The sequence below is a fragment of the Lucilia cuprina genome, chromosome 5 (assembly GCF_022045245.1).
Source record: "Lucilia cuprina isolate Lc7/37 chromosome 5, ASM2204524v1, whole genome shotgun sequence".
NCBI lineage: Eukaryota > Metazoa > Arthropoda > Insecta > Diptera > Calliphoridae > Lucilia > Lucilia cuprina.
The window spans coordinates 68,296,589-68,323,664 of NC_060953.1; the positions used below are offsets into that span (position 1 = coordinate 68,296,589).

The following is a 27,076-nucleotide window of genomic DNA, read 5'->3' on the forward strand; positions in this document are numbered from 1 at the left end:
TAATCTAATAAAATTTTTACGATTCTTTCCAGACTGCTAAACCCGAACAACCAGAATCACTCTGCAAGCCAAGATAAACAATTTAGAGAATTTTATTTTTCATGTACAAATAACTCCTCACCTGTCTGTTATTGTTGATTTTTTAACTAATTATTGTCCGGTCTTTCTCTCTCTCTCTCTAAAGTTTATATAAAACTGTAATAAAACAATTATTTCTATAGTTTCCTGTTCCTTTTTGTTTTCTAGTTTCCAAATCTAACGTGAATCAAAAGTAAATTAATACGTGAATCCAATGTTTTGATTTTTAGTTGTCATTTCTTTTTTTGATTAAAATTATTTAAAAGTGTCATCTCTAGAGAGGCATATTTATGAAACAGCAACAATTACAAGTGTTGCTTGCCTATTTGATTGTTGCTAAGGCGGTTATGAGAAAAAAGAAAATTAAATAAAATGTTGCTAGAAGAATTTCAAATTTTAATACAAAGTGCATTAAAAGTTAATTTTAAGTCGACTTTCAGCGAATTTTTGCATTTATTTTGACACGTCTCCGAAACAGGGTTGCTTTTTTCTTCATATAATACACAAAACATCAACTGTTAAAATAGTATTGCCAAGATGTTATGTAGAAAAATGTTTAATAACTGAGAAAAAAATAATAATACAAAAAGTTTACTACATTTTACAATCTTTTATTTAACTTGTTTCAAACTTTGGAACTAATATGCATTGGGTATAACCAAAGAATATTTATTAAATAGAATCCGTATATCTCATACAAGATATTAGGACTTGAAAAATTGTTCGTTATAAGCGAAGTTGACTGTATTTCTATTTAGACACTTTTTAATCTACGATATCATATACATCAAATGAATGCTTGAAATATTTCCTAAACTCTAAAACTAATTTTTTTGCCCATAAGACATAACAACATAAGTAATAAAGTAGTAAAAATTTCAAAGATTAGAGCGTTAGTTTTATATATTGTATATATATACTTTTCACAACTTTTCAAATATTTCTTATTCGTCATTGAAAACGTCTCTCAAAGTTCTTTCATATAATATTAAAATTTAGTTTCATTCCAAAGGAATAAACATAGAACATCGTAATAGTAATAACTTATATTTAGTATAGTATAAACTTTGTTTTTCTCAAAAGAAAAAAAAAAAAGAATTAACTAATTTTAAATAAAACACGTTAATTGTATATACTTTATTTACCATTTATTAATATATACATTAGTATATATCTATACATCAAACGAGAACTTGAAATCATTTCTAAAATTTTTTCAATACTTATCGGTTTTATTGTCAAAAAAAACACTATATAAAAAAATACTTTTTGTGAGATTGGGTTTTAATGGGTTAATATCTTGAATAGGTTTTCTATAGCTCTTTCAAATGTTCTATATTGTCCGGATCGTTTCACGAATTGAAAATATATGACATAAACATATGTCTAAAACTTCAAAACTAAAAATTAAAAGATTGTATATATAAGCCAATTAATATAAGTAGTTACAGTTAATAAATGTACATATTAAAAAATTATAAAATTTTCTACATTTTTCAAAAATTTGAAACTTTAATTTGTTATCATATTAAGGTCTTTTTATGTATATGATAACAACTTTAAATATATTCCTTTGCCTGAATAATAACAAGTCGTATGAAGCTAAGAAATTTATGGTGCCGGCGGCTTTTAAATTTTACCGGCGGCTAGGTTTATTCGTTTTCTGCCAAATCAGCGCAGGTCTCTGTGCCTAGCACAGGAAAAATATAATAGAAAACAAAAAGTAAAATAAGCAAAAGTAATCAGAAGTTTGTCAAGTAAACTCTCAAAAACGGTGTCGTTGTTATAAACTCGCAAATACAAAAACTAAAAACTTTAAATATAAACAAATTAAAAACTGTTATAAATTTGAAACAATTAAAACAAAATAAATTGTGTTGGAAAAAATCAAATAAATTATTAAAAATGTTCAAGTTAAACGAAATGTTTAAAATAATGCAAATGTTAGAACTGGTGCTAGTGAATAAACAATTTAGTGGTACCACGGAATATGGTTGATAAATGTATATAATTTAGTGGTCCCACTCTTGTTTGAAAGAATGTGAATAAAAAAGAAGTAGAAAAATGTCAAAGAAGAAAATAAGTGGAGTTATTCTACTAGCAGGCACCAGATGTCGCTGAACTTGTAGACAGTGCAACCCTGTGGATGTGCCGTACAATGATGACAATGAGTGTTGTTGATTGTGTGTGCGTACAAAACCCATATCAAAATGTTAGTAGTAGAGCCACACGCCATATTTAATTTCTAAAGGCAAAGAAAGCCATTTTTCATTAAAAAATATCTATGCAATTTTTATGTGAAATTTTTACAACCCAAAAAATGTTAAATGTGCATTAAATAGTTTTAAATAAAAGAGTGATATTCGAATAACGAATTAAAAATATTATAAAAAGTTTTACATAAAAAGGTTTGTTTTATATACATTTACAAAAAAACAAAAAAAAAATCGAATCAATTTGTTCATCTCTTTGGTGTTTGCTTGCTTTTATATCATTTTATTAATGGCTGCTTGAAGTGTCTTCTTCTCTTTTTAATTTTATTCTTTTGCTTTTCGATTTCCTATTAAATCTAAATTCTGTGCAGTAATAGTGTTTAGTTTAAAATAATTTTTTATAGTGAAATTCAAGTATAATTAATGTAAATTATAAAAAAATCGAATTCTTTTTGTTATAAATGAATTTATATCATCAATAATCAACATTTGTATGTGTATTTTTTTCTTCCCATTTACAATGCAGTGTTGCCACCAGTCAGTATGGCCCAATATTACCAAATACAAAATCTTGATGACCTAAAACAAATCTACGCTGATGTCCAAGTGGTTCATGTGGCCAGTGATGATGTTGGTGTCAGTAACCCAAATAGAGCTCAGGTTCATAGTTTTAAAATTACTAACCTTATATAATTAAGATATTTTTATTAAAATGTAGATTAGTATAATTTAAAATCTAACTTGTATGATAAAGTGTATGTTGTATATATGACAGATTTCTCAATTAGTGTTGCACGAATATTGTTTTTAATCGCAGAAATCATAAAACTTTTGGTTAGTTTGGTTTGTGAACGTATGTACTAATATACGAAATAATAGAATATTCAACAACGGTTTCTTTCATAATTGAATAGAAAACTATACATAGAATAGAATACACGGCTTAAATTTTTAATTGATATTTTTTCCATTCAACATCTTCTCTACCCTGGCATGTTAGGAATTACCACTAATATTTTCGGCAGCCTGTTATTTACGTCTTAGATTATATTTAAACTGTTTCGAAGTGATTTTCGGAAATCGGAACTAAAAATAAAAAAATAACATTTAAGCAAATTGTTATAAACTAACTTTATAAAATAAATTATTATAATTGTATAGGTACTACCCGAACTTTGTATAGAAATTAATTATATTTTTTTCTTTTCAAATATATAGCAAATTGTTCTAGATGAAACACAACAAATTCTTCTACAAAATGATGGTCCTCAACAAGTTGTCTATCAAACACAAGGAACGCCCACTCAATATCAACCGCCTCAAGCGGGAACTCATTACACCATTTTGGGCGAAGATATGAATCAACCTCAAGCTCAGACTGTACAACATCAACAAGTGCAACAAGTTCAGCAACAGCAAGCTCAAACTCAACAACAACACCAACAAGCACCTCAACAACAACAGCAACAACAAGTATTGATGCATCAACAGCATCATCAAGTATTAGACCCTCAACAGCAACAGCAGCAACAACAACAGCATCAATTGCAAGCCGCATATCAGATGCCACAAGAAACGCTACAGCAAGCACAACATATGCAACCACAAGATCATCAAATGCAACAGCATGTTCAAGCACAGCCACAACAAATCTACTATACAACAGATCAGTTAGTGCATCAGCAACAACAACAGCAACAACAGAAGAAAGTATATATCCAACAACAGCCTCAGCAATTGCAGCAACAATATCAACCGCATCCTCAGCATCAACAGCAAATGATTCATCAAGCGCCACCTCCGCCTCAGGCCCAACAACAACCTCAGCAACATATTTTACAAAGTCCCCAACATCATCCGCAACAGGTGCAGGTTCAACATCAAGTATCACCAAGCCATCAGCAACAAACCCAACAGCAACCCCAAATCATTTATAGAATGCAGCCGCAACAAACGCAGCAATTACAACAGCTAATAGTTCAACAGCCTTCGGGACAACAGGTGTTAATCCAACAGCCCCAACAACAAGAACTAATAATGAGGCAATCAATGCCACCGCAGCGCATCATCTATAATAATCGTGTTCTATACTCGACGCCTCAACAGTCACCCCAACAACAACAACACACGGTGATGGGACAATCGCCACAAACACATCAGCAACAACACATATTGCAAACGACACACACCACAATGCAGCAGCATCACAATCCAACACATTTAGTACAGCAAACACGTGTTGTTCCCTCCCAACATCAGCAACAACAGACTCAACAACAAACGCCTCCACCCCAGCCTCAGCAACAAATGCAACAAAATGTAGTTTATCAACAAATTCAAGTTCAAAACCAAATGCCGAAGACATTGATGCAACAGCAACAACCAACTCAAAATTCTCCACAGCATCAGCAACACATACAGTTGCAACAACAGCAGCAGCAGCAACAAACGCAAATGGTGACCCAAGCTCCAAATCCAAACGGTGCAACAATCATTCGCGCTGGTGTAGCTAGGGGTGGTAAAATTGGACGAGGAGCGATGAGTGGCACTTTAATAGCACGAATGCCCGGTATGGCGGGTGTTGCTAGAGCAGAAATAAGACCGGGTTTTAATGCTGCAGGCGCTATTGGTGGTGGAGGAGGTCAAATATTACGAACACCTCGGCCTCGATGCAGCACTACGGCTGGTTCAACATCACGGGGACGAGGAAGAGGGGCTCGCGGAGCAGCTGCAAATGTAACAGCTGGAAGAGGTTCTCCCATTTTGGCCAATAACCAACAGCTGGGAACACTACAGCAAGGAAAAATAGTAACTCAATCCCTTCCGAACCAGGGCATTCGACAAGTTTACAGAACACAAGTTAATGATCCAAATCTCACAGTTCAACAGCAACAACACCAACAGGTACACTTAGTGCAAGCTCAGCCCCGAATGCCTGGCGTGGCATCTCGGTTTCGATCTCCCGCCATAGGCGCACAACAGCAACAGCATCAACAGAGTCCATCAGAGAGTGGGCAACAAACACCATCGTCCTCTAGTTCGAGTGCAGCAGGTGCCGGAGGAGGAGGTGCTGGTTTGGGAGATCTTGACTTGGAAGATAGTATTCAAGCGGTATTTGTAAAAAAAGATGCTCAGCAACCAAAAGTGGCTGGTGCTCCAAATCAAAGTCCAACAACAGTGCTTAGCAGTGGCAATTCAACACCAGTTAGTGGCACTACACTGACAACATACTATACTGCCAAAGATGATGACGAAAATCGTATGATTCGAACGCAAAATGGCACATGCATGTCATTGGCCGAATTTAAGAAACGGAATGCAAACGCTAGTGGCAATCAAATAATACAAAATGCCGCTGCAGCTGGCGGTATTAAACCTTTACAACAAACTGCAGGCGGGGCAAAAATTTCTTTACCAGCAGCTGGCCAATCTGTACACAGCGTCCCAGTCGCCCGTGTTGCCCCACAGAAGCATATAGTGAATAAGGAACAAGGTGGCGCTGGTGGCGTCGCACCAAGTGTAGCTGGAGCAGCTAATGCAACAAGCAGCTCTGTTACAAATCCACAAATTCCTAGCGGACCTCCAGCTGGTTCTTCTGTGTACCAAACATCGCATAATAACTATGAAATACAGACTCAACACGTGCTACAAAATCGCGCCGGTCAACAAATGGCTGAAAAGGATCGCAATAGCGCAAAAATGTTAGTTATTTTGGTATCTGGCGAGCAACGTTTGATTACATTTACTCTGCCTAGAGAATCGTGTACCGTACAGGATCTTTTGGAACAGGTAGGAGTACCGTTCGATAATAGTACTACTATACAATGTGTGGAGAATCCCGGAGCTAATATAGATTTTGTAGTAACTGTTGGATTTTCTGTACAAGAATCTCCTAGTGAGTTAATATCAAGAGCAGAACAAAGTCTACAAATAAGTAGACAACAAGAAAGTATGCAACAAAATGCAGCAGCTGCTGTAACAGGTTCTCAACCTGCTGCTGCTGCTGGATCAAATACTACCGAAGGCAATGCGCAAAATAATGCAGCAGCAACGACTGCAGCTTCTGCGGCGGCGACTGCACCCAATATTGCACAAACCACCGAAAATTCCACAAAAGAACCCAACAACTCAAAACAGGCAACGACTGCGAATGCTGCAACTACTTCAGCAGCTTCAAGTACTTCTAAAGCCACCGAAGAACTGCCTCAGCGTAAATTAATTCAAGGCTTTTATGCCATTTGTCAGAGTTGTGGCTTTAGCGGTTATGATCATGCCAAATGTGAACGGTGTAAACGTGTGTTTATGGAACCTCCCAAAAAGATTCCTATTAAACAAGCTACTGCATCGCCATCATTAGGAAGCAATTTTGCTAATTCAAATAATTCGGGCTCCGCCGATTCACCAACACCGTCATCAACGGCACCGCCCATTGAAAAGAAACGACACTCGGAAACTGCAGCCCAAAGGGGAAAATCATCTTTAGCTTACAATCCCAATGCACCGACATCTACACGTGGTCGAGGAGGATCTCAGGCGGCAAGAGGACGAGGTTCACGTTCGGGACGCCGAGCTGCTGAAATCGAGCCCGTTATTTTAACACTTAGCAGTGACGAAGAGGATGACGAATCGTCAAATAAGGGAAATTCCACTGTAAGTTTTTTTTTGCTTTTTCATAACTTTTATGCCATTAATCTTATCAAATTAAATGCCCCGAAGAAATAATGATTACTTACTTATTTGTCTTTGCAGATGGCAGCTTTAGCTAAACCTTCAAATACATCTTCCAGTGCATCATTGGCATCATATAAACCATTTTCGTTTGAACCAAATATGCCAGATCCTGATGAATCAGCATTATACAATGGTAAGTTTCAATAGACTTTCTCTTAAATTTTGCAGACATTTATTCCGATAGAAATTGTGTGTAGATTATACTTTTTTATAATATACTTGTGTGTGGAAAAGTAGCTATTCTACATTCTTACCGAAATTCATCTAAACATTGAACAAATGTTAATCCAAAAATATTTTTCGATAAATGAAAAATTTTTTGTTGTATATGAGAAATTTTCTGTTTTCATATACAATGTTAATCACAAGTATACTAAGATGTAATGCAAAAAAAAAATTTATTAAAAATTTGAACTTCATATCCAGATTTTATATACAAGTAAATCAAATTATAAGTAACACAAAAAGCACACAACATTGGTTACAATTCCGAGTACTCTGAAAATTTTCTGAGGGGTATTACTATAATCTGGCAACACTAAATTGAGTAACATGCATTGGTCGACTTTCTGATCAATCAACATTATCGAAAATGATTTAATTTCCAAATAGAATGAAGACTACAAAAACAGAATACAAAGACTATGGTCGGATTCTTCGCAGGTGTCAAAACTAACATGGTTTTCCAAAAGGAAAATGTTTTTTAAGCCCTTGGAGATTAAACAGACTATTAACTGGCCACTCATTTTTTAAAAGTACTCTGGCGAAAAATAATATTATTCCTAACGATTTGTGTGAAGAATGCAACAGTCCTTAAGATAATTCTCATATAATTTTCAACTTTACAAAATTTGAAATACCGAAATATCCTGAAATGTGACAGCATAGATGATTTTTTGTTGCTGAAAAATCTTATTCATATGCAGACTTAATCGGTCCATTATTTCACCTAGCCCCCATACAACCATACCCTCCGGAAACAGCTTTTGAGTTCATAGTTATGTTAAATATTGTAGTAACTCTACAAAAATCGGCAATATTTAATTCTATATACGTCTTAACAATTTGTCCCCAGCCCCCATACAAAGTCCCCTTCAGAAAATGACTTGAAGGTCAATAATTTACTTATAAACACTACTATCATGGTGAAATACAGCATACATAACTCTTAATGTAAACGAAAAGCCATGTACCAAAATTTGTTAGGATAGGCCCATATTTACCCTTGCCTCCATAAAAACCTCTTTTTTAGAAAACACTTTGTTCAGCAAATTGTTTAAATATTTCGGAATTAAGGTAAACATGTTAACTGCTTTATTTTTAAAACTAATCTACATACTCAATGTTGTAGGGTATAATATGGTCGGCCATGTCCGACTATACTTACCCACTTGTTTTTTAAATTATATCAAACTCAATATTTAAAGAATATTTGACATTTGATTTATCATATAATTGGTGATGGCAGTTTGTCGTATGATATGAGAACCTCCATATGTTTTTTTCGAGTTATCGAAATGAGTGTGGAGTAATCGTAAATAAAAAAAGCAGTGGTAGAGGAATTTTTTCGAGTATAACCTTATTTGCTGTTTTATTTGTGCTACTTGCCGCCAGAGGGCCTAATAATGACACTGACATTTGGACGCCATTATTGCTTTTGATTAGTCGAAGAAGAAAATTGAGATAAATGTATATTGAAAAGGCAAATAAAAAAGTGACTGACATTAAAAAGCATTGTTAATTTTAGCTAAAATAAGTAACTTATTTTTTAAATATTTGGTTAATAATACCGTACATTTTGTTTAGAAAAACGATGGATATAAATGGTAATTAAAGTATATAGAAATTAATAGCAACAAATAAGATCGATTTTCCCAGCAGAGAATAAATTTTGTAACACGTTTTTATGTGTTTGTGTATAAGTATAAAACAAATTACAAGCTTTTTTAATTTTTCTCTTGTTCTTATAGATTTTACTCGTGGGGACGTTACTGATCTTACAAATTGTGTCGATAAGATGAGCTGCAGCCTGGCATGCAAATTAATACGATTTGGAACTTATCGTTTTGAACCAACGGAACAGGTGAGTGTGTTTACGTACAAAGTAAATGACCCAATAAGAAATTTGTTCTTTTTTTTAGGTGATAATTACCTCACTGGGTATACGTATTGTAGCACCTTTGGAAACGAATCCAAGTGAATTGTTTGCCTTAAATATTTACAAACATGAGGTTGTCAAGATTATTGCACACTTTTCCAAAAGCTCCTCGGCCAATTCAATGCTGTGCTTCTACACTTTACGTAATTGTGCCCAGTATATACAGAAATCTTTAAATATGACAGAAGTTGCTAAACATTTAGACGGTGGTAAGTAAAAGACACTAACTTCTATATATACCGATATTTAAGAAAGTCTATATATCTTTTTATGTCATTTTTAGTTACTTATTTTTCTGCCAATGGTCCTTATCAAATACGTAAAATAATTTTACAATTTGATGTTATATCAGAGCAAGCTAAAAGTGTTATACGTTCTATATGGGACTTTCTTGATGAAATTTCTGAAACGGATGCACAAGATTTGCTGCAAAGAGCTGCTGATTCAGACAAAAAATTGGCTAACAATAAGAACAATAGGTAAGGATTTAACAATCGGATAATACAGATCTAAATATTAATATGTAATTAATCGTTTATCTTTTAGTGAAAACATTCCCACAACAACCCAATTACAACCAAATGAAATACGACAGCTTCTTATATATCCACCAGGAAAAGGCGGCATATCAATCAACACTGAAGATTATATGTGTCTGGCCACGGATCAATATTTAAACGACATTATTATTGATTTCTATTTGAAATGGGTTCACGATAATGTCATCCCGGAAGCTCAAAAGGAACGTACTCACATTTTCAGTACATTCTTTTATAAACGTCTAACAACTTTAACACGTCATACACATCATGATAAGGATGGGGGTAAATTGACACCGGCCCAAAAGCGTCATGCACGCGTACAAAACTGGACGAAAAATGTAAATCTTTTCGAAAAAGATTTCATTGTTATACCCATCAATGAACAGTCGCATTGGTTTTTGGCCATCATATGTTTCCCTCGCCTTAAAGGTCCGGTTACCTTTGATACAAATACTCCCGTAGAATTGCAACCTATTAAGAAAAACAGTAAGTACCCTTAGTCGAAACAATATAATTTAAGTAATTTAAATTAATAAATGTTCTTTTGTTTTTGCAGAAGGCAAAAAGGTGTCCTTGCAAATTGGTAATACAACGATTACACCCTTATCAAAACGTGATAGTGCCAGTGTCCTAAGTGAGATTTGCGGTGTTGGTGACGACGACAGTGAGCGAGACGAAGCTGAAGGTGATGATAGTGATTTGGCATCGGAGGATAGTGATTTTGATAATACATCATCGTCCACAACTTTAAACAGTTCCCAACCGGCTACTCCATTAATACCGGGAACCGCAACCACATCGACTCACCAACCCATTAAACAGCCACTAATATTAATATTTGATTCGTTGGCGGGTGCCTCTCGCAGTCGTGTTGTAGCCACTCTACGAGACTATCTTACGTGTGAATACAAAATAAAAATGACTGGCGCTCCGTTGCATACCTTTAACAAGGACAATATGCCGGGACATTGCGTTAAAGTTCCTCAGCAAAATAACTTTACTGATTGTGGCCTCTATTTGTTGCAGTATGTTGAACACTTCTTTAAGGATCCGATTCGTGATTATCGGGTGCCAATAAAACAACTTGCACAATGGTTTGATACCTTGACGGTGACGCGGAAACGTGAAGACATTTCGAATTTACTGCAAAAGCTAATGAACGAGCGCAATGGGCCAAACAATAAAATTATATTGCCAGAAATTCCGTTTCCAACACTTAATGGCCAACTGGTCGAACCAGAGGGTTACAACATTGAATTTGAAGAAGAAGAAATGGAAGATGATGATGAGGTAAGTTGTAGAGATTAAAGAATCTTAAATTTATAATTAATTTATGCAATATTAACCTTCTCTATAGGAGGAAAATACTACAGGAGATATGGATGAACTTTCCACAGATGATACCAGTAAAAGTAAGACACCTATTAAAATGCCAACCACAACATCCACCGTCGCAGCTACTGCAACTACGACAACTGCTGCTGCTTTAGTTCCAACACAAGGACGTAAAATCGTCGTTAAACGACGAATGCAAATAAGCGGAAGCAGTGAATTAAATAGTTCCCAAGTAAATGCCGTTGCGGCTGCTACCACTTGTGGAACACCACCGGCAACGTCAACAGCGACGTCAACTCACCAACGCACTAGTAGTATGGCTAAAATACGTAAAGTCGAGTCTTAATAAACTCAAGGATTTTTGTACGATTTCATCATAATTTCACGCACATTCACACTGTGTGTTAAGCGTCATTGTCGTCATCATCGTTTAATATTATATATCATCATCTTCATATATTTTGTTGTTACTACTCAACGTATCTCCATAGTTTTAAATACTCTCTAAGCCTTGTTTCTTTATTATTTCCTATATTATTATTTTTTGTATTATCTCGTAGATTGTAGGACTGAATGAACGAAAAGATTATTAAAACAAAAATAAATTTTTTCAAAAAATTTATATATTTGTTTTTATGCTTTTTTGATTTTGATTTTTATTGTATTACTGTAAATATTTGATTAATTTAAACAATAGTTATTAACTACTAAAGAAACAAATAATAACCACTTTAACTGTGTTAAAATAATTAAAACAAGTGGTTGGTTAGTTTATAACCTAAAATATAAATAAACAAAAATTTATTCATATAAATAAAACAAACTGTGTTTTCATTTGGACCATTTTTTTTATTGAAGCAGAAATGCTTATAGTGCGGCATTTGTTGTTTTTGTTTTCTTCCCTTTTGTTGTTTCTTTTTCCGCGAAACTACCCCCGTCATACTCACTCTACAGATCAATTGTGCAATTACGCTTTGTCTTTACTATTACTCAATTCTGTTTTCATAACATTTTTCTAACATGTATACAAACTTCGTTTAAAATACATGATATTTACAATAAACAAAACTTGACGTAAATTAAACTTCTTTTACTTCTACATACATATCTTATTTATTTGCTTTTAACAGACAATGTAAGTTTAACAAGATTTTACCATGTATAACTTTCGTTTTGATATTTTCATGTCTCTATTTAAAATACTCATCATGTATATTTTCTGTTGTAGGCAAAACAAAAACAAAAAAGTGTGGTTATTAATTCATATTGTATTTACATTGAGAAACATTGTATGAGTGAGTGTTGTTTACTTGTTTATTTTACCATTTTGTGCTCTCTTATTTATATAGTGATTTAGTTGCGCTCATTTATAACAATTTTGTTGTTGTATGTTAGGAGTTGCCAACTTTTTACCAATGACATTATAAAACGGGATTTATGTATAGGGAATAGTGATTATTAAAAAAAATATCTTAGAACTTAGATAAATCATTCTATATTATATATTTACTTTAGAAATATAAAATATACATAATCTTTATTTAAACTAGAAACACGTGTGCTTGTATGTTATTTCATGAATATTTAAATATTCAAAAATTTAATATTCAAGTTATTTACAAAAAATACATTTTATAGCTTAAAAATCCCAACATTCTTATTAGAACAATTGTGTGTACTATATATCTATACATTTATATTTTCCATTATTTTAAAATGAGTAACTCTGTCTCTGTACAATACAACAACAATTGTTTTTTTACCATTAACATTTTTCTTCTTTGTCTTTTATTTTGGCATTTTCTTTTATTTACAATTGCATGTAAATTAAATGACAGCGAACAACTACACATACGCAAATGTACAACCACAGAAAATAAACAACCCCCCACACTACTCACACTTTAGATCATTTAAGCAAGAGGCTGTCTGTCTCTTTTATTATATTATAGGCTGGTTTTTCCTCTTTTTTCGTTGTAGTTGTTGTTGTTAGTATTCCTCTTTGTTGTTGCCTTCATAACATTCTCCATAACATGTATGTAGGGGAAAGCGTGTAATCAAAATTAAAACATACATGTTACATGATAATGACTTAAACATTTACTAATTATTAACTTATGTTGTTGTTTTAAGTCGTATGTAAAGTTAAAAAAAATTGTTTTATATTACAATTTAAATATACTTAATTCCTATCAAAATGTTAAAAAAAAAATTTTACTGAAATTAGTTAAAAACTTAATGCTAAACATAACACCATGTATGTTTCATAATTGTATTTAACAGACGAAAGTGAGGTTAGTTTTAATTTTGTTATTTGAGTATATTTTAGTAAAATTTTCTGCTCTCGCTTTGTTACTCTCATTCGCTGTATTTTGGTGTAAAGTTCTCAATGTTTTGATTTATTTGTTTTGTTAAGAGTTTTTTAAAATAGGGTGACCAAGTACATTCCAATATATTTAGAACTTTAAAGTAATTTTTAAAACTATATAAGTATATTAGAAATAAAAAAAAAAAATTTTCTGTGTTTAGCATTTAATGTTGTAGTATTTTCTGAAATAAGATACATTTTTAATAAAGATTTATTATACTTCAATTAATAGATTTTGTTCTTGTAGTAATTTTTGTAGCATTGGTCACCCTAGTATTGTTCTCTTTTTGTGACGTCAATATTAATACATTTTGTGTTATTCTTTTGTATTGTTTTTCTTTTGCTTTCTCTATGTACAACAAACAGTGGACAACTTAATGAGTCACTATTTTTTTAATTGGAACCTTTTTACAAGTGAATTTTTATTTGTTTTCTAAAATCCAAAACAAATAGATGTTAATAGTTATCGGTGGAATAAAATAAGTGAAATTAATTCCAATTTAAAAGAGTAAACATGTTTTCCAGTGGTCCCAACTATACCAAATTAAAGACCAACCTACGATTGGCCGTAAATCGTTTAAAATTATTGGAAAAGAAAAAAGCAGAAATTGCACAAAAATCTCGCAAGGAAATTGCTGACTTCTTGGCCAATGGCAAAACCGAAAGGGCAAGGATACGTGTTGAACATATTATAAGGTAAGTAGCTAATGCAGAAAGTATGAGTATCCATGTAAATTTATACATACATACGTTTTAGGGAAGATTATTTGGTTGAAGCCATGGAAGTAGTTGAAATGTATTGCGACTTACTACTGGCAAGATTTGGCTTGGTGACCCAAATGAAAGAGCTAGACGATGGTATAGCAGAGGCTGTGTCTAGTGTTGTATGGGTGTGTCCTCGTTTGCAAAGTGATATATCCGAGTTGAAGGTCATTTCCGATATATTTATTCAGAAGTATGGGCCGCAATTTGCAGAAAAAGCAAGAACTGCTACCGGTGATCATCATGTTTCAGAAAAGTTAATGCATAAATTGCAACTACAGGCTCCGCCCAAGCTATTGGTGGAGAAATATTTAATTGAAATCGCCAAGAACTATAACATTGAATATGAACCAGATCCACAAGTACTAAATGAGGAAAAAGAAGGTATGAAAACAAGTTATGATTCAAAAACGTTTATGCTAGAATATGTATAATTTAATTTTGCAACTAAAAATATTTATTAATAGGACGAGATCAAAATCTCATTGATTTGGCTGATCGCAATAATTTGGGTGGAGGTTCTGGTCCTCCACCTCAAATGGGATTTATAGGATATCCAACGGTACCACCATTACCACATATGCCAGAACCACCATCTAATAAACCTTTTAACTATCCACCCTTTGGCGGTGGTGCTAGTGGCGGGGGCGGAGGTTCTGCGGCTCCACCATTGCCATACGGAGGTGGACCGGGCGGAACTCCACCATTCAATTATAACATACCACCCACTTCACCACCAATGAACAATGAACACAAGGATTTGAACACACAGTTTATAAATGTAAGTAAAGAGTTAGGAAATTATTAATTATTAAAATTACCAGAGTTTGGCATGTAAGCATGTGCTGCAAATTTTCTAGAATGGTCAACAAGCACTTGTGTATTTTTTAATTAATAATGTTGACCATTTTTGTAAGCAAAATTTGAAGTCCTCATTTAGAATGATTTAAACTAACTAACTTTAACGCGGCTAGGAGGAAGCTTCACAGGATTTACAGGCTTCAAGAGCAACTGATAATAATGTTGAAGAGGCAGCTGGTTTTGATGAAAGTATTTTGGTAGGTTTTTTTTGAGTAATTATTGTGCGTGTTTGTTACTAATATTATCTACTCAGCGTGTGCGTTATTAGATCATTGTGTATAATTATTAGTCACATCTTTCATCCCCTTTTGTTGCACGTATCTATTTGTCAATAATATTTTTTGTTTATTTTTTTATTTTACATTTTTATTTTCTTAATAGCGACAAAAAATGCACAATGATCCACCACCACGTTATTCTTCAATTAATCCTGTTAATCTACAGGTAGCTTTAACTAAACATTAAAACTTGTACAATAATTTCAAATCTTAAAAATGTCTGCTGTTTTTTTTAACTTTTAAGCAAAATATATTTTTTTCCTTTATGTGTAATATTTTAATGGTTCTTTCATTTCTGTGTTTAGAACGCTAATAAGCCAAAGCCTCAACCACGCAGCAAACTGCCTCCTCCTACAGTGCAGCCCTCTGCACCACCCCCATCCATGGATATACCTCAGTTACCAAATGTTCCCATGGATTTGCCAGATATTCCAACGGATGAATTAAAGCCTAATAACAACGATGACGACATTGATTTTGATGATTTATCCAAACGTTTTGAAAATCTTAAAAAACGCAAATAAGTAAAACGAAATTAATACATGCTTAGTTGTCTGCTATGAATTGTTATTAAAAAAACGTATTATATTTTATCCAAACTGTTATTAATAAAAAAGAGCAAATAAATAATAATAATCACAAACGTTACTACAAAACGTTTAGAAAATATCGTCTGTTTCCACCACTTCCTTAAGTTCCAACAGTTCAACCAATCCTTTGCCTTTAGTTTCATTGCGTACCAATTCATCAATAACACGATAATTTCCGGGATCAATTAATAATGTCATATGCAGAGTAGATTCATCCCATTCTTCATGATCGACAGCAGTACTGAGTTTTAATATAGATTCCTTTAATTTAGGACCATTGTCTTTTTTAGCGGCAAAAGAGACTCTCAACTTCATGCGAGACCTTTCAATGGGCATGTGTTCCTTGAGCAATTTAATCGCATCCAATGTTTGCTGTTTATTATTACGATTTGGCTTAATTGAAAAGTGAGCCTCTTTTAGAGATTTCTCTATGATTGTAGAGGAATAAGGTCTCCGGGTTTCGGGGTTAACACACAAAGCGGCCACACTATTAATGATACTATTCAACTGTGTGTCATGCACAGACTGTCTTTCCTTTTCCGACACTTGCAGTTCTCCCTTCATTAAAATTTCTTTGCAAATTTCAGTTTCGTCTGATTTGCCAAATGCTTTCATAAGTTCTTCCTTCTTGGCGGCCTGTCCCTTAGACACATTGGTGAACACGGTATGTGTTTGTAAAACTTCGTCGATATCTTTTTCCCTTTACATAAAGAGTAAATTATTAGTATAATTTCTAAATTGTAATGTAAGTGTATACTTACACATTACTTCTCCAGGAAAGTACTTTATTTTTATAGCAGGCTATTTCAAAACGTTTGCCTCCTTTTTTCAATCGTACCACTGCCACATTTGTAAGACGTATTTGATTTGTAGGCGTAAAGATTTTAGACATAGTGAATAAATGTTAAATTAAAAAAAAATTTTTACTAGTGTTGTTGGTGAAATACTTTTTATTTTATGGAATCAAAGCGAAAAAGAAACAAAACAAAAAACATGTGTTTTATAAATGTCAAAGTATTTTCCAATTGGCAACACTAAACAGACAATCAGTTGAGAAACCGTAAACTCGCGCCGGAATGTGCAAAAAATCACATCTCTCTTTAAACTTGAAAATTTGTTAATTTAATGAAGTTTCACAAGTATAAATACAATAAATTCGTTAAATAAAGTGCAATAAATACGGGTAACATGAACGTTTTAAAAAATTAAACTTTTCGCTTATAAAAAATCAATTTGCAAATAATTCTTTGTGTGGAAAAGGAAGTAAGAAAATTAGGATAATTGCTTGTGTGTGTGTTTGAGAAAATTGTAGAATGCAACAGGTGTTCTTAAAGTGCCAGACTGTTTTAAATCAGATATTAATAAATGTCAAATTGTTTTCCAATTAGCAAATAGCTATGGCAACACTAAACAGACAATCAGTTGAGAAACCGTAAACTCGCGCCGGAATGTGCAAAAAATCACTTCTTTCTTTAAACGTAAAATTTTGTTAATTTAATGAAGTTTCACAACTATAAATAAAATAAATTCGTGAAATAAAGTGTAATAAATACGGGTAATATGAACGTTTTAAAAAATTAAACTTTTCGATTATAAAAAATCAATTTGTAAATAATATTTGGTGTGGAAAAGGAAGTAAGAAAATTAGAATAACTGCTTGTGTGTGTGTGTTTGAGAAAATTGTAGAATGCAACAGGTGTTCTTAAAGTGCCAGACTGTTTTAAATCAGATATTAATAAATGTCAAATTATTTTCCAATTAGCAAATAGCTATGGCAACACTAAACAATCAGTTGAGAAATCGTAAACTCGCGCCGGAATGTGAAAAAATTACTTCTTTCTTTAAAAGTAAAATTTTGTTAATTTAATGAAGTTTCACAAGTATAAATATAATAAATTCGTTAAATAAAGTGTAATAAATACGGGTAATATGAACGTTTTAATAAATTAAACTTTTCGATTATAAAAAATCAATTTGTAAATAATTCTTGTTGTGGAACAGAAAGTAAAAAAATATATATTAAATGCCTGTGTGTGTGTTTGAGAAAATTGTAGAATGCAACAAGTATTCTAAAAGTACCAGACTGTATCAGGTATTAAGGTATCACTAAAATGCTGCTAATACCTAAAACTATGGCATCTCAATAAAAATGTCAGTAGTTCTTTTAATTCAAAGTTTTGTGTAAATGTGAGTGAATGAAAATGTAAGTTGTAGAGATGCCAATAGTTATTTATAGTTAAGTTAGAATTTATGTACATTTAGTTTAGACAGAAACCATTTTTTCTAACTAAAAGTAGCATTCAATAGTTTTTCAATTAAAAGCTTTTTTTACTAATAATTTTAAAAATTTACAAATTTTTAAAATTTTTGTAAACTTTTTTACTTTTTCTGAAGTATAATTTGAATTTTTGCTGCATATTAAAAATAAATGATAAAGAAAAAATAAATAAAATGTTGCAAAATTAGAAAAATATAATTAAAATTAAAAAATAAAAAGGTGTATAAAAATATCAATATAAAAGTAAAAAGTGTTATTAAAAAATTATTCATTCCAAAATCAAAATTTGGTTTTTAATTAACAAAAATAACAATAATAAAAAATTAACTTTAAAAATTAAAAAAAGTCCAGAAAGTTTTGAAGCATTTAAGATACTTCCCCGCCAACGGTAAGTGAATAATCAATAAATAAATAAATTTCAATTTTGATAAATTTTATATACATTTATTACTTCAACAAAATATAGAAAATCTTAAATAAAAAAACAATCTTTAAAAAATCACACTCTTTAATTGTTATTTGCCAAGATTCCTAAATTTCTAAAAAGTTTTTTCCTTTAAGATTTTCATAATTATTAAAGATAAATTTGTTTTGTTTTTTTCTTTAAAAATACCAACAATTTTGTTAAAATTTTGTGAAAACTTTTCTTGAGTTTTTTTAATGATTTTGGGGAAACTAAAAACTTAATAACATTAATCAATAGTTTTATGAAGCCATTTTTAATTTGCTAAATGAGAATAATAAAAAATAAAATAGATATTTAGTTTAGATTTTATTCTATGATACATCTGGTGGACAACGAGGCTGAGGTGTTTCGTTTTCTGTTTCGCTCATTTCCTCTGCAGCATGTTCTTCCTCATCTATTTGCTCCAAAACGGAAGCAGTTTCTTCTTTATAACCTGCATAGGTTTCGGCACGTTGCTTAATGATTTCTTGTATGATTACTGTTAGTATTTCTCGAGAATCTACAATTTGACCGACTTCTTCGGCCACTTCGGCCGATAGCCAAGGACAAATAGTCTTCATTAGTTGTTCTTTCTTGGCGGTATCTGTAGCCGGTTCTAGACTGTCCAAAACTTCTGGTAAAATGCTGGCAATGTGACCTTGTAGTAATTTGGCGGCTGTAACTCCACGTTGCATTTCATCGTCCAAAGATTTGGCAATGTTATCCTGACGCAAGCGTCTCTGTTTCTCGGCTTGTAAACGTATCTCCTCCTCTTCGAGACGTCTTAGTTCTGCCAATTCAGCTTCTCTTTCTGCTAAAAGTCTAAAAAAGTACATTTTATTATAAATAGGAAAATATGTAGTTTACAATAAAAACCACTTACTCCTGTTGTTTTTTGCGTATATTGGAAATTTCCTGCTCATGAGCCACCTCTAAAATACTTAATTCCATAATACTATCAACCATGACATCAATAATGGGCTGGGCTTCGGCATCGAATTGGAATAGTTCTCCATCGGCAATTTCCGTTGCTACATCGACGCCTATTTTAGCTGGTATATAAGGAGGTGTTGGTGGTTTCTCTAAAAATAGATCAGTTTGTGTTTCTGCGGAAGTTTCTGGAGGTCTGGCAACCAATTCTTCCAAATATTTATCGGTTTGTACATCTTCATGTCGCCGTCCCTCTACTGGTGGTGGTGTACCCAAAACATTGCGCTGGTTGCGGTGTGTGACATTCTTTTTGCGTAAAACCTGGCGTCTACGATATTCGGCTGCCTTGTCAAAGGGATCATATTCTCCCTAAAAACAAAACAAATTAATATGAAACAAGGTGTTAGCAAACTGCTTTTTTATTTGCCAAAAATATTGCAAATTAAATGGAAATTTAAATTGAAAACGTCATATTTTTTTGGCACATCAAATACTAACATTCATTCATTCATTAATGGCCAGCAAACATGCCAACATAATTAATTTGTTAAATTATATATATTTAGTAAATAAATGTACACTCATCAATGGCGCAAAAAGGGGACATTTAAATACGAGGGCTAAAATTTTAAATGCAATTCGTTGAATTCCAAAAAATTTCATTCATAAATTAAAATTGTAAATTTTTCGTTAATACAAAAAGATTTTCTCAAAAGTGTTTTGTTGTTAGGTACTTACCAGTAATTGATTTCCGGCAAAGTTACTGCCTCTAACAATTCGCCTCTCGTGCATTACATTTTTATAGGGTTCAGGAGGTGGAGTTTCTCTGTAATAGAAAACAAATAAAAATAAATTTAATTGCCAGTTAACACTTTAACAATTAACTATTAAATTTTCTCAAAGGACACTTTAGTTTGACCTTTCATGTTGTTTTAACTGTTAATTTCTATAGAATTTAAGATGAACATTTACGTAATTTGGAATTTTGAATTTAGAATAAATTTTATAATTTATTTACATAATATTCTTATCGTATATTTTAACTTTATTTAAGCTGTTAGACATTTTTCCTTTTTTTTTAAATCATTTATTTAAAAAAAGTCATGACCTATGCAAATTTTTCCTTTTTTTTACTAAACTTGTTTATTTTTTATTTGGTTTGCAAAAGTTTCATAGACCGGAAGTTGGAAAATAAAAAAACAACAACATTACAATACATTAGTTAGTAAGAACAACGCGTCTGACATGTATGTACTGAGAGAAATTTCAGTGAAAATTACACAGGCCAACGATGAGAAAACATTTTAAATAATTTTCACTAATTCCAATGTTATTTCTTGTGTTAATTGGTATCAACGACCTATTTTCTACATTTTTATACCCACCATAAAATATGAGGAGGTATATTGTTTTTGTCACTCCCTATGTATATGGTCCTTATTTGATTCTAAGATAAGATATATAGGATATAGCTAGCCCGAAAATGGGTAACGCTTTCTCTGTCTAAAAGAAACATCTATTGCATTGAAATTCGACATTAACATGTTTTATACAAAATTTAATCTCTTATCAAATTTGATAAGAATCGGCGCTTAATTGGCTCTAAAACCGTTTCTTTTGATTTTATGAGGATCGTTCCATAATTGAAAGTATTCCCCATACGGAGTCTCGCTCATTAAATAACCGCAAGGCTCCGTTCTTTCCCTTACCCTATTTCTTATCTTTATAAATGACCTTCTATGTCAAACTTCCAACTCTATCTACTCTTTTGCGAATGACAGCAATATCTGCCATTCTTCTTCATTCAATCATAGGCCAAGCCCTCTAAGAATTGGGACAATGAGGCGCAATATGAATGAATCGCTTAATCATGACTTGATAAAAATGTGTTTTTCAACACATAAACGCTTGGCAGATATTTTTGTTCGATCTATATATATATATATATATATATATATATATATATATATATTATATTAATATATATATATATATATATATATATATATATATAATATATATATATATATATATATTTATATATATATATATATATATATATATATGGGTGGTGTAAATATTAAGGAATCAGAAACTCTTGATGTTCTGGGCATGAAAATTCAGTACAATGTCCGCTGGACTAAACAGATTTTTAAAGAGTAGAAAGAAGCATTCAAGTGTCTCGGTTTTTTTAAAAACGGTGTAAGACATACATCACTCCATCTAATCTTCTTACTCCAAAAGACTATTTTGGAGCTACTCTACCGCGTACAGGACAGGGCGAAGGTACTTATAGATGAGAGTAGGTTATCCAACTCTATTGATTCTCTGAAGCACCGTCGCAACGTGGGGTGTATTTCACTGTTCTATCGATACTACAATGGAATGTGTTCCTTCCAAATTAGTGAACTTGTTCTCGATACCCGTATATTCTTTAAGAACACACCCATTTGTGGCAGAGAAAATTCATTCTTCTGCTACACTGTTCGTATGTGGAATAAACTTCCTGCAGATGTATTTCCTACCACTTTCGATATAAGAAGATTTAAATCAAATGCCCACAAACACTACTTCCTCTATCCTCCTTCCCACAACCTACTTTCCTAGTTCCAACACAATGCTTCGCATAAGTAAAAATATTTCTTAATATCGGTCCATAATTCGAACGATTCACATAGCACAGGTTCACCTTTCAAAATACTATTAATATATTAAATTGGAAGATATCGGTCCATAATTGACCCAAGTTCTATTAAAGTTCCTATTCCAAAAATCTCCGTGGTTTTTATAAAGTCTTGACGATATATATGGTGTAATAAAATCATTACTGCAAATAACAAAATGATCGATTCATAAAGAACCCTAAATAGGACCACATTTCGAAAATTAATGTTAATGTTACAGGGTATATGAGGGTTATGGTGGCTATATAAGATCCGGGATGGAGAAATTTAACACTTTTACTTGATTTTTATTTATATTGCTTTTAGGGTAATAAATCATTCTGGGTATAGCTAATTGCTTATAAAATAAATATTTTGAAAAATATTACTCATACGACTTGTAAACGTTTTAATTCTTTGGACCACAGGCAGTATGAGTAATATCTACACATATGTATCTTCTAAATATATAAAACGTAGTTGTATTTAAGAAATTTTTTCTTGCATTTTGTTAAAAATTTTTAAATTATTATTTTTTATTTGTTATTCAACTGTATTTCTCACTGTGTATAGTGTAAGGCAAAATAACGTGCATATGTATGAATGTTTTAAAGAATAAAAAATTATTTTTAAATTTGAAAATAAACCACTATTTCAATTCTTTTGCTTAAAAAGTTTCATATACAAAATAAAATTCATTATAAATATAGGAACAAAAACCTTGTATTAGTTATTAAATACATATGTATTCATTTGTACTATTTTAAATTAAAATACAATCTTAATTTTTATTTAAGTGTGAATGTCTGTGTACATTTCCATATAAACTACAACAGTTAGTGCAAAGTAAATTTATTTTCCCAGGATATTCACCTGTTTCGTTGATAAATTTATATTATGCCATAAATATTTAATGATTATTTCTCATTCTTCTTTTTGTTTGTTTGTTTTGTTGTTATTTTTTGTGTGTTTTTTAACATGTTTTTTTTTTTGTTATCTGTTAAAATTGAAATACAAATGTTCATATGAAGAATGGTCACTGGTTGTTTGTGGCTCATGGGTTATTTTGTTTTGTGTTCGTGATTTGACGCATATGACACAATTTCCATTTAATTGTCCTCCCTAGAGTGGAGTATTAGATATGTAGGTTCTTAATTTTATATGCAGATGATGAATATAATAATAAATGTGTCCTGGTTTATTTTTATGATGGAAAATTAACGTTGCTGGACAAAATCAAAAAACCGAAGAAAAACAAAACTGATTTGAAAACAAAATAATTATATGGTCTTAATATTTTATTAACCTATTTATTGAACCATATATTATTGGTCAACAACTATTAAATTCTCATGTAGCGAGTTGTTAATCATTTAATTCGTTAAATTTATTTAAATAATACTTCTTTCAATAAAAAAAACTTTTTCAACTTCCATAGAAAATTGAGTTAAAGAAATCAAAACAAATCCCAATAAACTGTATAAAAAGAGCATGATGGTGCTGGTGTGTGTTGGTATGAGTGCGATTATTTATTACCTTTTGGAACGATTTTGTTTAAGTTGTTGATGAAATTGCTGTTTGCTTATATGCAAACCGCCCGGAACTGGAGTGGAGTTAGCATATGACCCCCTAACACCATTTAAAGGTAAAGACGATTTTGGGGCTGCAGAAGTAGTGTTGGTGGTTGTTGTCGCTATTAAAACTTTATCATTTGAGGCGATCGCATTGGCCCCTCCATCAGTTGCCACTTTTGTAATACCCCCACCACTAGTACTATTATTATTGTTGTTGTTGTTGCTACGATATTTGTCCTTGGCCATTGTGAAAGTGTTGTTTCTATTGTTGTAGTTTTGTTCACTTGTAACTTTAATTTTATGGACATTGTGCGTGTTGTTGTAGTAAGACGTCGGCAACGACGAAGTGGTATTGTAAACGACAGGATGTGAAGAATACGCGTACAATTGTCGTTTACGTGACGGCGAAAGAAGTACAATATCTTTTGGCGGTGGCAAGAATATGCCTCTGGGTACAGTGGTAATGAAAAGTGGTCGTTGATTGAGTGTATCCTGATTGCTGCCCTACAATGCCAAAGGAAAATTTTGTTTGTTTTTGGAAAAGTTTTTATGTGGAAAGAAATATGTATTGTAATTGGGTTTTTATTTGATAAACGAAAGGTTAATGTACTTCGTGAAAAATTTTGCAGTAGGCAATTTTATAAAAAAAAATTGTGGCTAATATTGGGTCTCAATTGACAATTGACAAAAAAAGCATATATGAGAAACTATACGATCTAGTTCTTAAATTTGACTTTAGCATCCATTTTAATATTTATGGAAATATTGGAGCAAATTTTGCACAGGCAACATGGAAATTCATAAATTGCAGATTAGCAAAAATGGTTCTTCACATAAAAGATCAATATAAAGAATCTTAAAGGATTTCCTAATTATATTATGTTCAGGGTAGCGAAGCTCACTGGGTATAACTATAAAATTGAATTTTCATTAAAATAGAGAATTTTTTAATGAAAGATTAAATTTTCACTAAAATTATATGATATAATTTTCACTAAAAAATCGAGCATGTTAAAAATTCAAATAGTTATTAAACACACTGTAAACAATCGAAGTACATATGTACATTTGTATATATGTATATACACATACACCAAATAAAAACCCAATATTTAATAAATAAAAAAAACACTGCATGTCAGCCTACATGTTGAGAAGAATTTTTGAAATCTCGGCTTCCTTGGCTAGAGCTTAAATGACTTAATTTGCGATTAAGTTCTTCGGCAAAGTGGCGCGCATTTGAGGCACCCAATTGGGGATATGTTACCGACAATGAGGGATTATAGCCGTTAACCCTAAGCTCTTGCTCAAGGCCATTGTAAGATTTCGGCAATGCCGTCTGCTCCGGACGTCGAATAGGGTGCACTATGGCGTTGGGTTTGTGAGAGAACGATGAAGATGAAGCGTAATCGTTATTTAGAACAGCAAATGATGATACTGGTAGATTCGAAGTATAATCGTAGGATGCCGATAAACCTGTAAAGTGACGGGATGGTGTATAATCAGAAGCAAAGGAAAATTTCGGTCTAGTGGCACCGGTGGTAGCTGTATCCTGGTCTTCAGTATTTAATTCATCACCGTTTTCCAAATTGTTGTTATCCGTTGAAGAGTTATTTGGGTAAAAAGTGCTTGTAGTGTTTGTTGCAGAAGTGTTGAGGAAGTGATCTGGATTTGTATTTTCCTTGTTTGATTCCAAGTTTTGCATTATTTAATTTATTTATTTTTTCTTTTGCATTTAGTATACGAAACTTCACAGATTTTCACATTTTTCTTCACTTTTAATCGAACATGTTTTTTCACTTTGGGCACTTAAAACACAACGTTCTTATTCTGTACTTTTACAGAAATCAATAAATGAATACAACCGGCTTAAGGTATAATAATAAAAAAACTTAAAACGCAACATTTAACATAAAAAACAACCGTTGTGACTATTGGATGTTACACGGTCAACACTTAGTCACGAAATGACCAAAACACATGCTTTTTACGATATTAAGTTAGTTGCTGTTGGCTAGATTGGCTAACAATCGTCTCAAAGCATTCGTGTTCGTTGTTTTAAAGGGAAAATACCGATGGTCATTATTATAACGACCACTATTACAACAACGACAACAATTTAAAATAGAAAGTATTCCTGTCACTAGTTCAGGCTGCTAATTGCGCAGAATTTCCCCCTAAAACAGCTGTTTAGAGGTTAGAGTATTCTTGAGAAACCTTTTTATGTTTCGTAAGAAATTTGTTTGTTTGTTGTTGGCTACCAGAGTAATAATCATTGTAATATTTGTTCGCTCTCCGCACTGAATGAGTGACCATTGTTTCAACAAAGTACTAATTTTAGTTTTTTAGTTTAGCTATAGTTTGGTTATTTTCCTTCCACTTTATATAATAATAGTAGATGTACATTTATAATGTACTTTTCTGTTATTTCTTAATAAATCTGAGACTTCCTTTGAACTTTGCTATCCAGTTTAGAGAGTTCGAAATAAAGAAATGGCTAAGAAACCTTTAGTAATTTTCAATGTCAGTGACATAATTGTTGGCCAAGTAATTGACAGTTTGTTGGGTTTTTGTTTGTGTTGCCTGTTTTATGGATTAGTCCAACTTATTTACTTATATGTTAATCATTTTCTTATCTTGGCTTCTTACAGTTTTGAAGAAGTCATTTTTTTCGAACAACGCATTAAAAGCATTAAAAAAGGAAATTTCAAGAAAATCGATTACACATGTTTTATAAATAGCAAAAAAAAAAGAAAAAAATATTTCAATATTGTTTTGAAAGAGAAGTTGGGTTTTAATTCAAATGGAAGTGGATTTGGTGGTTTTGTATTCTTGTTTTACTTTTGAATTATTAATTTTGAAACGAACATATCTAGGAAAGTTTTAATAAATAATGCCTTAAGTTTTATACTCGTACTTCCGCTATTGATTTAGGTGCGAGTTCATTTACATTTTATATGGTGCTTTCCAATATATTTTAAGAGTTTCAACAGCTATGAAATTAGTATAAATTCAGAAAAAGTAAACAGAGTGTTAAGGAAATTTTACAAGAAAATACTTTTTAATAAGATTTCCGAAAGTTTAAAATAAAATTTATGAAGTGGAACTTCAATGCACAATCCCCAAAACAATAACATATATCACCACTTCATAAGTAGCACTACCTTCTATCGAAATGATGTTTATTGACTTCCAAAGAAGCGAAAAGAATCCAATTTTGTTTAAAATTTTGAGTTAAACCGATTTTATTTTCGAGTTAGTTAATAAATG

The 27,076-nt window shown here is 32.0% G+C and overlaps 4 protein-coding genes across 10 annotated transcripts; 2 read left to right on the forward strand and 2 right to left on the reverse strand.

The window, feature by feature from the left end:
• Positions 1-1,846: 1,846 nt before the first annotated feature.
• Positions 1,847-11,675, forward strand: LOC111677422. 4 transcript variants are annotated; one of them, XM_023438552.2, is made up of 10 exons: positions 1,847-2,486; positions 2,818-2,927; positions 3,510-6,941; positions 7,041-7,155; positions 8,993-9,105; positions 9,164-9,389; positions 9,464-9,659; positions 9,727-10,208; positions 10,279-11,012; positions 11,080-11,675. In XM_023438552.2, exons 2-10 carry the CDS (start codon positions 2,835-2,837, stop codon positions 11,401-11,403), a joined length of 5,715 nt encoding a protein of 1,904 aa, XP_023294320.2. In that variant the 5' UTR covers positions 1,847-2,486; positions 2,818-2,834; the 3' UTR covers positions 11,404-11,675. The 4 variants fall into 4 exon arrangements, with proteins under 4 accessions (XP_023294320.2, XP_046807074.1, XP_046807075.1 ...); XM_046951118.1 differs by having other exon boundaries at positions 1,847-2,290; XM_046951119.1 differs by lacking the exon at positions 2,818-2,927 and having other exon boundaries at positions 1,847-2,290.
• Positions 11,676-13,776: 2,101 nt separating this feature from the next.
• LOC111677285 (IST1 homolog) lies at positions 13,777-15,931 on the forward strand. 4 transcript variants are annotated; one of them, XM_023438382.2, is made up of 6 exons: positions 13,777-14,121; positions 14,183-14,571; positions 14,655-14,968; positions 15,162-15,245; positions 15,430-15,492; positions 15,632-15,931. In XM_023438382.2, the coding sequence occupies exons 1-6, from the start codon at positions 13,940-13,942 to the stop codon at positions 15,848-15,850; spliced, it is 1,251 nt and encodes a 416-aa protein (XP_023294150.2). In that variant the 5' UTR covers positions 13,777-13,939; the 3' UTR covers positions 15,851-15,931. The 4 variants fall into 4 exon arrangements, with proteins under 4 accessions (XP_023294150.2, XP_023294153.2, XP_023294161.2 ...); XM_023438385.2 differs by lacking the exon at positions 15,430-15,492; XM_023438393.2 differs by lacking the exon at positions 15,162-15,245.
• Positions 15,866-17,083, reverse strand: LOC111677316 (ribosome maturation protein SBDS). The gene is made up of 2 exons (XM_023438414.2): positions 16,678-17,083; positions 15,866-16,616 (listed from the first exon to the last, which is right to left on the reverse strand). Exons 1-2 carry the CDS (start codon positions 16,806-16,808, stop codon positions 15,986-15,988), a joined length of 762 nt encoding a protein of 253 aa, XP_023294182.2. The 5' UTR covers positions 16,809-17,083; the 3' UTR covers positions 15,866-15,985.
• Positions 17,084-18,818: 1,735 nt separating this feature from the next.
• On the reverse strand, positions 18,819-25,715 carry LOC111677614 (putative uncharacterized protein DDB_G0284695). Its single transcript, XM_023438775.2, has 5 exons — positions 24,954-25,715; positions 23,769-24,310; positions 20,308-20,395; positions 19,523-19,938; positions 18,819-19,461 (listed from the first exon to the last, which is right to left on the reverse strand). Exons 1-5 carry the CDS (start codon positions 25,509-25,511, stop codon positions 18,972-18,974), a joined length of 2,094 nt encoding a protein of 697 aa, XP_023294543.2. The 5' UTR covers positions 25,512-25,715; the 3' UTR covers positions 18,819-18,971.
• Positions 25,716-27,076: the final 1,361 nt, after the last annotated feature.

Excerpts from the sequence above, each read along its gene's own strand:
- LOC111677422 (XM_023438544.2), top strand. The coding sequence starts at position 2,835 with ATGGCCCAATATTACCAAATACAAAATCTTGATGACCTAAAACAAATC. Across the intron at positions 9,106-9,163 it reads GTTTTGAACCAACGGAACAG|GTGATAATTACCTCACTGGG; the intron begins GTGAGTGTGTTT and ends TCTTTTTTTTAG. Across the intron at positions 11,013-11,079 it reads AAATGGAAGATGATGATGAG|GAGGAAAATACTACAGGAGA; the intron begins GTAAGTTGTAGA and ends CCTTCTCTATAG.
- LOC111677285 (XM_023438382.2), top strand. The coding sequence starts at position 13,940 with ATGTTTTCCAGTGGTCCCAACTATACCAAATTAAAGACCAACCTACGA. Across the intron at positions 14,572-14,654 it reads ACTAAATGAGGAAAAAGAAG|GACGAGATCAAAATCTCATT; the intron begins GTATGAAAACAA and ends ATTTATTAATAG. Across the intron at positions 15,246-15,429 it reads GTTTTGATGAAAGTATTTTG|CGACAAAAAATGCACAATGA; the intron begins GTAGGTTTTTTT and ends TTTTCTTAATAG.
- LOC111677316 (XM_023438414.2), bottom strand. The coding sequence starts at position 16,808 with ATGTCTAAAATCTTTACGCCTACAAATCAAATACGTCTTACAAATGTG. Across the intron at positions 16,617-16,677 it reads CTTTCCTGGAGAAGTAATGT|GGAAAAAGATATCGACGAAG; the intron begins GTAAGTATACAC and ends CTTTATGTAAAG.
- LOC111677614 (XM_023438775.2), bottom strand. The coding sequence starts at position 25,511 with ATGCAAAACTTGGAATCAAACAAGGAAAATACAAATCCAGATCACTTC. Across the intron at positions 24,311-24,953 it reads TCAAAAATTCTTCTCAACAT|GGCAGCAATCAGGATACACT; the intron begins GTAGGCTGACAT and ends TTGGCATTGTAG. Across the intron at positions 19,939-20,307 it reads TTGCCGGAAATCAATTACTG|GGAGAATATGATCCCTTTGA; the intron begins GTAAGTACCTAA and ends TTTTGTTTTTAG.